The 15,310-nt window shown below is 32.8% G+C and overlaps 1 protein-coding gene and 1 long non-coding RNA gene across 2 annotated transcripts; both read right to left on the reverse strand.

The window, feature by feature from the left end:
- Positions 1-220: 220 nt before the first annotated feature.
- On the reverse strand, positions 221-3,530 carry LOC107958444 (probable receptor-like protein kinase At1g80640). The gene is made up of 10 exons (XM_016894217.2): positions 3,083-3,530; positions 2,490-2,663; positions 2,090-2,340; positions 1,868-2,000; positions 1,695-1,758; positions 1,511-1,607; positions 1,310-1,409; positions 929-1,047; positions 763-852; positions 221-681 (listed from the first exon to the last, which is right to left on the reverse strand). The coding sequence occupies exons 1-10, from the start codon at positions 3,252-3,254 to the stop codon at positions 556-558; spliced, it is 1,326 nt and encodes a 441-aa protein (XP_016749706.1). The 5' UTR covers positions 3,255-3,530; the 3' UTR covers positions 221-555.
- A 5,567-nt stretch (positions 3,531-9,097) lies between these two features.
- Positions 9,098-9,667, reverse strand: LOC121229333 (uncharacterized). The gene is made up of 3 exons (XR_005927068.1): positions 9,611-9,667; positions 9,432-9,533; positions 9,098-9,274 (listed from the first exon to the last, which is right to left on the reverse strand). It is a non-coding gene; the product is annotated as an uncharacterized lncRNA (long non-coding RNA).
- Positions 9,668-15,310: the final 5,643 nt, after the last annotated feature.

A 15,310-nucleotide genomic window follows, 5' to 3' on the forward strand; every position in this document is an offset into this window, starting at 1 on the left:
CTTTTAATCATTTTAAGTTGTCTTAAGTTGTTTGTTTAAATAAAATGGACTTGAATATTTGACAATATATGAATAGAAATCAAAGTAGATTTGAATATCAAAGATTAAAAAATTCTTATCCATCTTCAAAAAAAAAAAACATTCTTATCCAAATTCGTTAAATATCCTAATCCACAAAATTGATCAAACTGAATAATGTTTTAACAATTAAGTGCCATCCTTAATCGAGAATTTCATTTTCTATTCCCTTTTTTTTTTTCAGTACAAGGATCAGAGTAATAAACAGATGATGTTAAATATCTGTATTTGGAATATAAATTCTACGTTGTAACATCAGAAAATCACCAAAAAGACACTTCCATGGCATGATGAAATTGCATCAGATCCTCGAAGAAAAGGTTCATTTGGAAAAGAATGAGGGAAAACTAGTCTACCAAATGCAGTGTTGTATCAAAGAAGGGTAGATGCAAAATCAAAATTCAAGACATCATGGTCACAAGTTCAGAATTTGTATAATCGACACGAAAGAGATGGAAGAGAGGAGGCACCGACCGGCTATGTAAGTCTTAACGAACCTCCGAGTTCTATCGGTACAAGAGGGATGAGAGAATGCAGGACATCAGTTATGAGTGGCCTATAACTTGGTTCGGGCTGTATGCACAGCACCGCAACAGCAGCGACCTGTTCACAAATGACATAATTTGATGCTTATAAAGAGAACATGGGCATATGACGATGCGAATAAAATAATTTTCCATGTACCTGATATAAGTGCTTTAAATCCATTGTGTCTTTTATTACTGGATCAACTAACTTCGGAAGTTTCAATCTGTCGGTAAGCTGGGGCATGACCTATAAAAATAGTATATAAATGAAGTATTAAGCCATGGCTGAAAGAAATTCAAAATGTATGGTCCAAAGAAATTACCCATGTAACAAGAGATTGGTGCTGAGTTGGTGACATTTTCTCTAGCGGTTTCTTTCCGATTAGCAGCTCCAAAAGTACAACTCCGAAAGCATATACATCACTTTTATCGGTCAATTTACCTGAGAAACAATCAGGTTTTTACTCTATCAAAGAGTGAGATTACATCTGGTACTAAAATCTCTCTTTTATGGAGCCATTTAGGAAGGAAGAACAACTATGTCTCCTGCATCTTTCTGTAGATTCGTAATTGCTCAAGGATTTCATGAACTAGAAAACGCATTTCTGTATGTTGTGTTTGCAAAAAGACGTATTGAACTAGAAAACTTAGCGGATCTCATTCGTAATTTCTTACTTATTGAAGCATAAAGAGCTTTGGCTTACCCTCTAAGAGGTACTCTGGAGCTACATAGCCCAATGTTCCGGACAACTTAACGTTTTTGTTCTGAGATCCAGTAGTCACAGCAAGGCCAAAGTCCGATAGCTGAATCAATGAAAAGATAGTTAAGGGAACCATTCAAAGTTGACATTTCAAGAAAGATCCGTAAAGACACGAGCTTTCATGTCTGTCATGCATAATGTTACCTTAGCATTGAAGTTGGAATCGAGAAGGATATTAGATGACTTTATATCTCTATGGACGACTGGTGGATTGCAGTTCTCGTGAAGATACTCTAACGCTCTATCAGACATTTCAAACCAAATTAACAACAGATAAGCAATGAATCAGAGTAAGAGATTAGAACAGAATCGGATATGGAGAATTCACCTAGCAACATCAATTGCAATTTTCATTCGTAAATGCCAGGTTAAAGCTGATCCTTGAGAAGGTCCTATAATGTCCAAACCAATAAAATTAGATCAAAAGACAAACTTTAGCCATCTTCAACTAATTTTCACTATTCTTTGTGACTTTGGGATAAAGAAAAGGAGTTCATATACCGTGTAACTGACTCTCCAAAGAACCATTTTGCATCATTTCATATACAAGTAACTTTGTTTCACCATGGATACAGTAACCTAAAAGCGATACAACATTCTGATGCCGAATTTTGACCAGCCAGTCCACCTCATTCTGCACATTGCAATAAACCCAGGAAGGATGTATCAGATGCACACAAACTAGATATCAAAAATCTATTTCAGTCGGGCACAAAATGTTACCTCGAACTCCCTTTCAGCATCCACTCCTCCATTATCTAATTTTTTCACAGCAGCAAGAAATTTGTCATCGAAGCGAGCTTTATAGACACGTCCACGACCGCCCTCACCCAAAACATTACTTTCCCCGAAACAGTTTGTTGCAGCTTCCAATAACCGATACTCGATGACAGCTACTGACCCCTTTTTCCCAGCCATCCATAAGGAATTAAAACGATCCACAATTGGACTCAATGAAAGTGCTTTTGTAGGTTCTGCAGATTGCGTAGCGAAAACCAAAACAAAGAACAGAGTTGAAATTGGAAGACAAGAAGCGTAAGCAAGCCATAATCTTAACCTCGAGGTGAAAACTTGAAAGCCAAAAACATAAGGTGATTAAGTGAGACAAAAAAAAAAAAGATACCTAGGTTTTTTTGTTTGCTTTTCCCATTGGAGTTGTTCAAGATTTTCTGTCTACATATCCAGAAACATAACAAAAAGAGCAATATTCCAGCAAGGAGAGTGGAGGCAACAATTAGAGCTATAAGAATTCTCTTGTTTAGATCCTGGTGGTGCACTACTCGAACAACAGCCACCCCTGCTTTACCATTAACATGATTATTTAAATTAGCATATCTGTAGGTAAACGGAAGGAAAAGATCCTTCATTCTTGTTTGCATAAAGAACTATACTTTCAAAAATAAATAAAAGAAATGGGGCACTTAAATGGACACAAACAAATTGTTGTTTACTATTCCAAACAAGTTAACTTTGGCCACTTTAATGGAATTAGCAATTATTCCTAACAGCCAAACTACTGAAAAATCATAAGCCTATAGGTACAGTGCACAATATGTGCTAAATCCTGGGAAATAAGAGAAAAACGTAATAATAACAGTAGAGTAATGCAGAAATCTAGACCATCTGAAGCAAGCAAACGAAACAACCCCATTTAGGAGAAATGAAGAACAGATTGCATACTCAAAGCCAAAAAAAAAAAACGTAGAGTTGAAAAACCTGGAGAAACAGCTTCCATCTGTGAAGAAAACTGAGAAATGGGTTCTTGTTCAGAAGGAAGAACAGAAGCGGATGTGAAGGGAACAGTTGACTGTGGTCGGGCATGAATTAAGAGTGAAAACAAAGAGAAGGAACATGCCCACATGGGAAATAATAGACACAGAAGATTCATCGTGTCTCCGCTACGACAGAAGGACGATAGAGAGAAATTTTTTTAAAAAAAAAAAATCAAAATGTAGGAACTAATGAATGAAACTTCTTTTCCTGTTCAAAGATCTTGCTGTTTCACATTTGAATCTATCTATGGTTAACTCTCCTTTTGAGGGGGAAAAATTGCAGGAAACTAAGAAAAAGAAAAAGAAAAAGAACTCTTGTCTTTTGTTTATTTATCTTAAATTTAATCAGTTAAATTATGTGTGGGGGAGTTGATGGACATAGTGCATCATGTGTGACAGTTAAAAAAAGGGAGAGTTTCATTTAAGTTTTATGAGTTTAGAGGGTTTAGACAGTTGGGATGTAGATAGACAAAGTTGATTAGTCTCAGAATACAGTTATTACTTAACTGCTGAATTTAAGATCTTTTATGGATAGTGGCTCTTCTTCAACATTACGATATAATTAATTTGACAAATTAATTTTTCTTTTCCAGAGGACCCTAAATACTGTTTAAACCTTTCATGCATTTCTCATTTGTAAACATGGATTAATTAAATCCTTAAGTAACTTTTGAAGCTTGTTTTTTGTTTTGGATGGAGAAAATTTGTATGTATGTTGGTAGTAACTTTTACAAAGTTGATAGCAGAATAGAGAAATGTTTCTTCACATAGTTTTAGTGGGCCCCGTTAAGGATGATTTAGAGAAGTTGCCTTAGGTTTTACTTGGATCCAATTCTTTTAAGGTGCAGGCATGAACCCGCCTAAACCAACAAAGGTATTATTCTATTATTACTAACTTTCAACTTTTATGTCTTCCCAAACCTTTTACGCCTTTTTCAACTCTTATTTATATTATTATTTATTTTCAAATATAAATATTTATATTACTTACCAATCTCAATTTCCTAAACTCCTCTAATTAAATTTAAATCTAATAAAGTAGAGGATATTCTCAAATAAATAAATAAATAAAGGATGAGACATTATGAGATGGGGCAGCAAACTTCAAGTGGCCGTCGCAAAGGGACACCTACCCAACCTTTAAAATCCAACGTCCCAATCAGAGTTTCTTTTATTTTTATATATATTAAACACTAAATTGAATTTGGATGTTGAAGTTTCCACCTTAACCATCACATTAATTTCATTTATTGCCGGGTTAAGTAGGAGACTGTTTTCTTCCATTCCCAATCAAAGTTAAAGAAGCAAAATTCTATTTATGCTACCAAATTTTTAATCTCTAGTTTTAAGCCTCCAACATTTAATACAAGTATGCAACTTAATCTGCGATATATATAAAAATTATTTCCTCATAATTTGGTGAAAAGCTCTTCACATTCACATGAGAGAAGTGATTTATGTTATTTATATAGGTCCCATGTGGCGATGGTAGTCAGCTAACCCTAACAGCTGAATTAATTATTTCTTCTTATCTTCTTTTATTCTTTATTTCCGCTTAGAGGATTTTATAAAACAATGCTAAATATTAAAATGCATGCTTTTTGTAATGGGATTTCTTAATTTAATTTATTGTAGGGCTAAGTAAGAATCTATTTTCTTTGATTTTTTCACTATTGTGGAAATGTTGTAAATTTAAAGTTAAGATCGTGTTTGATAATTTTTTCCTAAAAACTGTTGATGTTTAAATAATAATAAATATGACTCTTATCACCTGCCTTTCTGTTGGTTTAATTTGTTTTTTTAGATCAAAATAGAGTGAAATTTTGAAACTCATGATATTTGCAAAGTCCTCACAGTACTCTTCATATATTTTAAATTTAATCCCCATATTTTTAATTTTAGAAATTTAATTCAGGAAAATAGACTTTTAGCGGCGCTCTTATAAAAACGCCGCTAAAGACCAAGACCTTTAGCGGCGATTTTATAAAAACGCCTGTAACACCCCATACCCGTATCTGTCGCCGGAATAGAGTACGAGCATTACCGAGAAGCACGAAACACTTACAGATAATTTAAATACATTTTCATAACAATTTGTTTCGATTTCATACTATTTCATATTTAAGCTTTATTCACTAAAGTATTTGAAATATCATCTTTATGCAAATAGCACACATGAGGTACATAATTCTATAATTATGAATGAACACATTTATCAAACATATTCCATGTTTTTATATATATCATAGTTTCATATTTCCATGTATCAATTACCATTACTTCCTCATATTTCAGACAAATACGTGTAACAATTCATAAATATGCAATTCATTAACTCTTCCTACCAATTACGATTTAAATTGCCAAATCACTTATTGAGCCCAATTTCAATGTTCACTAAAATTTATCATATAAATTTTGATGTACGTATTCATCAATAAATTTCATGTACAAATATCATCATCTTATATTTCCACATACATTTGCTTTCCACATTTATGAATTCAAATAGCATATACAATACATACCAATGTATTTCAAGTACGTTTTCATGATATTTCATTTCGAACTCAGATTATTTCATACTAGAAGTTTTCTCATTAACTCATTTGGAGTACCAATTCATACGGATAATACACTCAAGGCGTAGAAATATATAATCACAAATGAATTCATCCATCAACCAAGTTTTATGCTCATGTCTCATCAACTCGTATTTCCTTATGTCACATAATTCCATGTAATACTTACCAAACTTCTTCAAATTAGTGAACATCTTACGGAATTGAGTACTTCGTTTTTTTTTCGATGCTATAGTTCAACTATGGTCTTACACATCTTTACATAATGATGCCATAGCCCAGCTATGGTCTTACACGTAATCACATATCTCACTGATGTCATATCCCAGATATGGTCTTATACAGTAGCATATATCACATCGATGCCTTATCCCAGATATGGTCTTATACAGAAATCACTTGTCACTTGTCACTTGTAGCCAAAGCTACCACTATTCACTGATCAGGTAGCTGGTGCTACCATTTTTCACTGATCAGGTAGCCGGAGCTACCACTTTTCACTGATCAGGTAGCCGAAGCTACCACTTTTCACTAATTAGGTAGCAGAAGCTACCACTTTTCACTGATCAGGTAGCTGAAACTACCACTTTTCACTGATCAGGTAGCTGAAGCTACCACTTTTCAGTTGTCATTTGCCATTGATCAGATAAGTGTAGCCGAAACTATCACTTATCACTTTCACTTGTCCTTAATCAGATAAGTGTAGTCGAAGTTATTACTTATCACTTTCATTTGTCCTTGATAAGATAAGTGTAGCCGAAGCTATCACTTATCACTTGTTTCCATGGTCCAACCATGGTCTTTTCCTTCAATTCATCTTGTCACTGAACTGAAATGCTCAATTTGATCATTTATTCAATTTTCATGCTTTTACATTATTCACGATTTTATCATCAATACATATGAAATAACTCATCATAAAATTCATAAAATTAACAAATAATCACTAAAATTTAGTCATATAAACTCACAAGTTCAATTTTTGTATTATAACGATAATCATAATTTCATAATAAATATTCCAAATAAAACATTATATCATTTCTAATCCAACACTCATCTATTATAACCGGGCATGTGATCAATTTATACACGAGTCATTCATATATATGTATATTTTTTCTCCTCCTCCTCTCCATCCACATCCTTAGTATAAACAACACACTTGTAAGTAACATTATCCATAATTTTCATTATCTACTTATGTGAATATTCAAGCTATCCATCTGTGTCATAGTCACTAAATTATTTTTATCTTGAGCTATAGAACTCCAAATTAAGATACGCTAATTTTCTCTGAAACTAGACTCATATACCTTCTTACCATAAAAATTTCATAATTTTTGGTTGGGCCAATTAATACAGTTTATTCATTGAAGTCTCCCCTGTTCTGCTGTCTGACAGTTCCTACCCTTCTTCACTAAAAATTAATTATCTTCTTGTACAGAATTCTAATGATGTCCTCGTTTGTTTCTCTTGAAAATAGACTCATTCAGGATTCTAAACATATAAATTTAAGCCCCTAATTATTTTTATCCAATTTTTTATGATTTTCCAAAGTCAGAACAGGGGAACTCGAAATCATTCTGACATTGTCTCACAAAAGTTATTGTATCTGATGATTTACAATTCCATTGCTTACATAATTTCTTTTATAAGAAACTAGACTCAATAAGCTTTAATTTCATATTTTATTCATCCTCTAATTCGATTTCTATAATTTTTAGTGATTTTTCAAAGTTAGACTACTGCTGCTGTCTAAATCAGTTTTAGTGCAAAATGTTTATTTCCATTTTGCCCCAAATTTCACAATTCATACAATTCAGTCCTTGCTCAATTAACCCCTCAATTAAGATAATTTTCTCAATTAACACTTTTTCTAGACATTTTAAGTTATTTCATAATTTTTGAAATGCAGAATTTCCATATGAAACTTTAACTTTAAACTCTTTTACAATTAGGTCCCAAACATTCACTTTCTATTCAATTCTTTCAATAAAATCAGCATATAAATAATTTAAAGCTCTAATTCCATGCCAAATCATCATATACTTCCAGCACATATTCATAAAAACTTTCAATTTCTTTCATAGAATCAAAAACTAATGAATTCAACAAGTGGACCTAGTTGTAAAAGTCACAAAAACATAAAACTTTCAAGGAGAAAGCAAGAATTAAACTTACATGAAGCTAGAGTATGAAAACCAGCTTGAACCCTCCTCCATGGCTGTTTTTCAGCTGATGAATATGAAGAGAAATGAAGAGAATTCTAGATATTCCAATTTAGTCCCATTTTTATTTAACCAATTTTGGCAATTTTCCAATTTTGCCCTTATTTCATCCATTTCCTGATTTTTCTCAGCTATTGCCGCCCAAAATATCTCCTTTAGGACTATTTTCACTTTAGGTCCTTCCTCATTTGACAATTGAGCTATTTAATCCTTCTAGCAACTTTTACACCCTTTTCAATTTAGTCCTTTTTATTTAATTAACCACCCAAACGTAAAAATTTTCTGACTAAAATTTAATACTACCTCACCAACACTCCATAAATATTTCTAAAAATATTTATAGCTCGATTTATGAAGTTGAGGTCTCGATACCTCATTCTCGACCCAATTTACCTAATTAATTCTTTTAAATCACCAAATTCACTAATTCAAAAATGCTTTTATATTCGCATTTGACTCATAGGTATTAATTTATTAAATTTTTAACTCACCCGTCGAATTTAGTGATCTCAAATCTCTATTCTCGATACCACTGAAAATTAGGCTGTTACAACGCCGTTATAGACCTGTACTTTTAGCGGCGCTTTTTTAAAAAACGCCGCTATCGACCTGTACTTTTAGCGGCGCTTTTATAAAAAAACGCCGCTAATGACCAGGACCTTTAGCAGCGCTTTTTTAAAAAACGCCGCTAATTTGCGCAGTTTTGCAATATGTATTTTTACACCTATATTCAACCCTCCTGCAAGAAATTCAATAAAAAACAACAAATATATCATGAAATCCAACCCAACCAAAACACGCAAATTTAAATAATAAAAAATTATACGATAAATATATTATATAAATTGTAAATGAATATTCAAAATATTTTTAAAATAATGTTAAAAGTTACAAGAAAACAAATGTCTATGATGGCGAATGTTGAAATTGGTGGAACATAGTCATCATAGACTGAAGCTGATGCTGGAGTTCATTGTATTTCCTGTTCTGCTCCGCCTCCCTCGCTGCTGCCTCAGCCTCCCTCGCTGCTGCCTCCGCTCTAAGTTGAGAAATTTTCTCATCTGTGCTAGCTTGTATCTGAACTATCTGATCTTTTAACCTCTGAACTTCAGCTTGACTTTGACTCCCGGAAGGCATGTATTGGTGCGAGGTGGATCCAAAATATTGGGTCGGGTTAACACCGGATCCTTGAAATCTAACCCGACCATACCTTTCAGGACCCAAAACTTCATTAATAATTCTGTTATCAATATCCTCAAAATTAACAGAACTATTAGTCGAAGCAGTCGCTTCATACTCTGCCTTCTTATCTTTTAGTTTCTCCTAATAAATCAGTTAAAGAGTTAGAAACGAAATATACAATGAAAAGGAATACAACATAACATTATTTAAATTACACTAATAAAAACAACGAATTAAAACATTATAATTAGATATTATAAATATTTATAATGAATCAATTTTTATTAAGTAAATATACCATAATTTCTGCAGCCTCAGATGACATCGGAGTTCCATCTTTTTTCCTGTGCGTAATATCAAAAAGTTGAAGGCGTCCAACTTTTTGACCAGACGAGGCTTCCTACAATATAGTAGTAAAAATATTATTTAATAGTAAAAAGTTATTAATACTTGATAGATTTAATAAATCCATAGTACCTCGGCCTGAGCTACACAAGCAAAACTTTTCGACCCTGCCGTGTGCGTAAATTTTTGTTTTTCCCTGCTGCTTGTTCCAACTCGCTCACGGTCCTACATAATGAAATTACTATTACGTATATAGTAAATACTATAAACCGAAAAATTTATAAGAGTTTGCAAGTACATAATACCTCTCATTTCTTCAAATTCCAAAATCGAACCGCATCTTCCCATTGGTACCTCAGCATTCCCAGTGGGACATTTTGCAATTTTTCTTCGAGGCTTATGGGTTTTTAAAATATTCTTTTTTCAAAATGCTTTTATTGTCTCTCCATTTTTTACCCAATGCCTTCTTGATATAGGCATCAGAGACCTCTAAAGCAAACCTATCCTAAAAAACTCAAGTTTAGGAAGTAAATATAAATGAAACTTAAACAAAAGTATTATAATTACATTAATGTTTTGTTACCTTAATATTAGAGAAAGCTTGATTTTTATTGCTATCAGGCATGTTATGCCATGATTCGTAGTTGATGGGCAACATATTGGCATTTCGTGCTATAATGCCCAAATAGCCTGCTAAAAGTCGAGCTTCTTGTCCAACTGGCTGACCATGGCTGTTTCTAGTTACTTTGACATGCTCGACAGAATTTAAGTTATATAAATCTGTTAGGAGCGTACGTCCTCAACCTCTGCGCGTCCCACCATTTTCAGCTAAAAAATAATAAATTATTACTATATTGAAATTTAAAAATAAATCAGTAATAAAATTTAATACAATTTGTAAAATAAACTTAACATTACTTTGAATTTCCACAGACTCGTCAAGTGTCTCCGGCACGCTTGAAGATCCAACAACTGTCTGTTGTTCAGTACTTACTTCTTCCGAATTTGTAGTATTCTGTACAATACTAAGATCTCTTAATCTTCTTCTAGGCATTTTTCCTGCAACACATAAAATAGATAAAATTTTAGTAAGAAATAACAACAATAGTAAATATAAAATAGTTAAATTATATAACATGACCAATGTTAATATTGTAACATTACATATAAATAAAAAATCATAAAATCTTACTACATCATAAATCGTAAATATCTTCGTCTACATCCTGACGAACCCATTGAAATTGTGTACTAGTACTAGGGATATTTTCATCTAAGTCTTGTTCTGGAAAAGGCAAAGTTTCTGATCTTTCACCGATGTCATCTCTACTTCCATTCCCCATGTCAAACAAGTCACTACGGGTGTTTCGGAGTACAACGTACCAACCCTCATCAATTGGATCTTTCGAGTAAAAAACTTGTTTAACTTGAGAAGAAAATACATACGGCTCGTCTATCAAATGTTTTCCAGTGTGAATCAATCGAGAGAAATTCACCATTGTAAAACCAAACTGATCATTTTTAATTCCGCGAGCAGTATTAGCATCAGCCCAATCACATCGAAATAAGACAACTTTCCATTTTCCATAATAATCCAACTCAATAATGTCGGTTAGAAGTCCATAATACTCCACATTTCCCTCGACAGGATTACTGTCCCTAGCACTAGCGTAACTTGTAATTAAAGAATTAACAACTACTCCACAATTTTGAGTTCTCCTCAATCTCTCGCGATATTTGGTATGAAATCTGAATCCATTCATGATGAAGCCACTATATCTTGTTACTACTCGATTCGGACCTTGGGAAAGCCATTTAACTTCGTCATTAACGATATTCCCACTCCAAACCTATTGAATCAAAAGTAAATTGAGTAATTATAAATGTTATGAGAAAACATTATTATTTGTCAACAAAATGTTGAGTTGCATACCGTTTGGCTTAACCATTCATGAAAAGATTCTGCGAATAACCTATTAATCTCGCGATGTTGTAATCTTCGTGAGCATGGACGAGATCTTAAGATTTGTTTGTACTCACTATGTTAAACACATGTTTAATTCGTTAAAAAATAAACAAATCAAAAAAAGAAGAATATTTATCATATTCTAGAACTTACTTGCGTAATTGTTCAAGTGCATCGTGGTGGAAAAGAACATATCTATGTGCTTGTATCCAAGATCGGTCATCTAATTCTACAATTTCAACTTTGCCCATTGGTTCTCCATAACTTTGAAATAAATAAGTTTTGTCCAAGTTAGGATCATTGAGTCCGGCATTTCTACTTGGTCTATTCAATCTTGTTTCAACATCTAAATATCTAGAACAAAATGTCATACACTCCTCTGCCAAGTAGCCTTCAGCAATTGATCCTTCCGGATAACGCTTGTTACGGCAATAAGACTTCAATTTGCTTAGGAACCTAAACACCATATACAACATTATCAAAACTGGTAACTATAGGTATAAAGGTGAATGCCTTTGAAATAAATTAGCACCTTTCAATTGGATACATCCAACGATAGAAAACCGGCCCACCAATTATTGTTTCACGAGGGAGATGAATGACAAGGTGCACCATAATAGTGAAGAAGGAAGGTGGAAAGATCTTCTCCAAATTGCATAATGTCAAAGCGGCCCGATCTTGTACTTTTTCAAGTTCTTCAACATTCAAAACTTTGCCACAAATTGCTTTCATTATATTGGACAGCTCAATTATACAGGACGTTACCTTCTTTGACATACAGCACCGTAAAGCAACTGGAAGTAGATCTTGCATCAAGATGTGATAGTCATGTGATTTTAATGAATATAGTCTTCGATCTTTAAAACTTACACATCGAGATATATTTGATGAATACGCATCCGGAACCTTTATATCCTTCAACACCGTGCAGAACATTTATTTCTCTTCCATTGACATTGCAAAAATTGTAGGCGGCAACCAATATTTTCCATTAGGAAGTACTTGGGGATGAAAATCACGCCTAATTCCCATGTGAACTAAATCAAGTCGACTTTGAAGATTATCTTTTGATTTACCATCGACGTTCAAAATTGTCCGGATGATGTTCTCGCAGACATTCTTCTCAATATGCATCACATCAAGATTGTGGCGTAATATGTGATGCTCCCAATAAGGTAACTCAAAAAAAATACTTCTTTTCTTCCACAAGTCCGTCTCATTAGGGTCATCCTCCTCGTCAGATTCATCATCAGATTCATCCCTCGATCATCTATTTGTTTGCCTATTAGATGGTTGATTCAGCTTCCCGTAACTGAAATCCATATCTTTTAACATGAATAAGATTTCAGATCCAATGGACTACTATAGCAACTGAACAAATCAGAGCAGAGGTAATGTGCTAAAAACGAGTTGCAAGTTCTCCATGAATAACATTTAATTACACGAATGACAGAGAAGTCTACAAGAGAAGAAGACGTAAGAAAATTCCAGCATACACTACATATCAAGAAAGGAAGTGGTTGTTCAAAATAGCAAGTTCAGTCAATTAAGCTTAATTCCAAAAAAAAATAAAAGGCAAGTAATACAGTAACTACACATTAATCTAAAGGGGACTAAAAAACTAACCATTTCAAACCCATGAAGCATCTGACCGTCGACGAGAGGAAAGGGAAAATAGTTAGGGATTTCGGGTATGGGGGAACAGATTAAGGGAAAAAAAGGGAACTTGGGGAAAATGTTAGGGATTTCGGGTTTGGGGAATTAGGGGATGATTTGGGGAAGGAAGACGAGATGGGGGAAAATGACTTAGCAAAAAAATGAAACCGATTTCGGGTAAAGGGCATAAACCTCAGGAGAGAAAAAACGACACCGTTTCAAATAAGGAAAATTTGTGGCGTTTTCATCAACGCGCCGCTAATAAGACCTTTTGCAGCGTTTTCAGCAAAGCGCCAGTAACACCTATTTTATCTACACTATAAAACGACGCCGTTCTAATACGCGTTGTGGCGTTTATTATAGAAACGCCGCTAAAGCAACTACTATTCAGAGGAAACGACGCCATTTTACTCTAATGTATAATGAAATATTGTGGCGTTTTCTAAAAAAACGCCGCTATTTTCTATCTTTTGCGGCGTTTTATGTATAAACGCCGCTAATACCTGAATATTTTATAGAAATTGATCAAAATTTAAAACTATATATTTAGAATTTCTTTTAAATTATATATAAACCCTAAAACCCTAACTATAGTTGAAACTTTAATTTTGATTTAATACACATTTTAAAATACATATTATGTATGCATATAAATTAATTAAATAAAACATGATGCTGTTTATTATATCAATAACGTGTAAATATTTTACAAGATCTAGATCAAATTACAGTTCATGTACACAATTGCACACTAAACCACTTTTCATATATATATTTATATATTTTTTAAAATAACATTTTATATATATTTATCTTATATACATTTATCTTCTAAATTAAAATCCAAAATTATACTCTAAATTTAAAACCCTAAATCTAATACTCTAAACACTAAACCTTAGACCACAAACACAAAACACCTCACCCCAAACTTTAAACCCCAAAACCATTCGGTAACCCCTAAACCAACCATAACTCCTAGACCATAAAGCCCAAACTATAAAGTACTCTAAAAAATTGTTAACCCTAAACCATAATAAACATATTTTTGGGAATTCGTGTGGCCAATGTTAGTGTAGTACAAATTAAAACACACACATATATATATAAATATATGTTTATATTCTTATATTAAATAATATTATGAGTACGTATATACAAAATAACATGAATCTTAGTAAAATCCAAATGTTCTTCAGTTAATTTCTAGCTAATAGTATCATTAATTTCCTTAAACCCTTAACCTAAACTTAATTTTTAACATATTTTATTTCAGACATTCTATTAATTTAATCTAAATATATTTAAACAAAAAATAGATAATTAAAAATACACAATAGCATTATTATTTATACAAAGTTACATAACTTTAATAAAAACAATTAATTCTCTATTGGAACACTCTAGTTATAATGTCCACTCTGTAAGATATTTCTATATTATATAAGCTTGGAATTTATACATAGTTTAACAAATGCTAATTCCACATTCAAAATCACCCTTTCTTAATAGCATCCCAGGTAAGAATCTGGAAAGGAAATTATCTCTTAAGAAGTTAATAATTGTCCCATTGATCTAAATTTTAACCCTAACCTTTAAACCCTAAATCATAATCCATAAACCCCGAATTCATCATAAACCTTCAAATACTAGTTAACTCCTAAACCTTAAACCATAGTTAACTCATAATTAAACCTGCTTAAACCATATATCTTAAACCATAAACCTTAAACTATAATGATAATTAATTCAATATTTTAAATTCAATACTATCTCTTTTATGATTATATAAGAAAATATTTAATATATTGTATAATCATAAATTTTAATAATTATTGTTTTAGAGGTTATGATTCTTTTTGAGGTTTAGGGGTTATGGGATTTTTAGCGGCGTTTTAGCAAAAGCGCCGCTAATGCTCTGGTTTTTAGCGGCGTTTTACCGAAAGTGCCGCTAATGCTCAGTTTTTAGCGGCGTTTTATTGAAAGCGCCGCTAATGCTATGGTTTTAGCGGCATTTTTTACTAAAACGCCGCTGTTGCTCTGTTTTTACCGGCGTTTTTTTTAAAACGCCGCTATTGCTCTGAATTTTAAAATTTTGGCGGCGTTTTTTAATAAAACGCCATTAAAAACGCCGCTAAAGCCCTATTTTCCTGTAGTGATTTTTTCACTTTTTAAATTTAAAAAATTTAATTTTAATTGTTAACACTATT

The sequence above is a fragment of the Gossypium hirsutum genome, chromosome A05 (genome assembly GCF_007990345.1).
Source record: "Gossypium hirsutum isolate 1008001.06 chromosome A05, Gossypium_hirsutum_v2.1, whole genome shotgun sequence".
Classification (NCBI taxonomy): domain Eukaryota; kingdom Viridiplantae; phylum Streptophyta; class Magnoliopsida; order Malvales; family Malvaceae; genus Gossypium; species Gossypium hirsutum.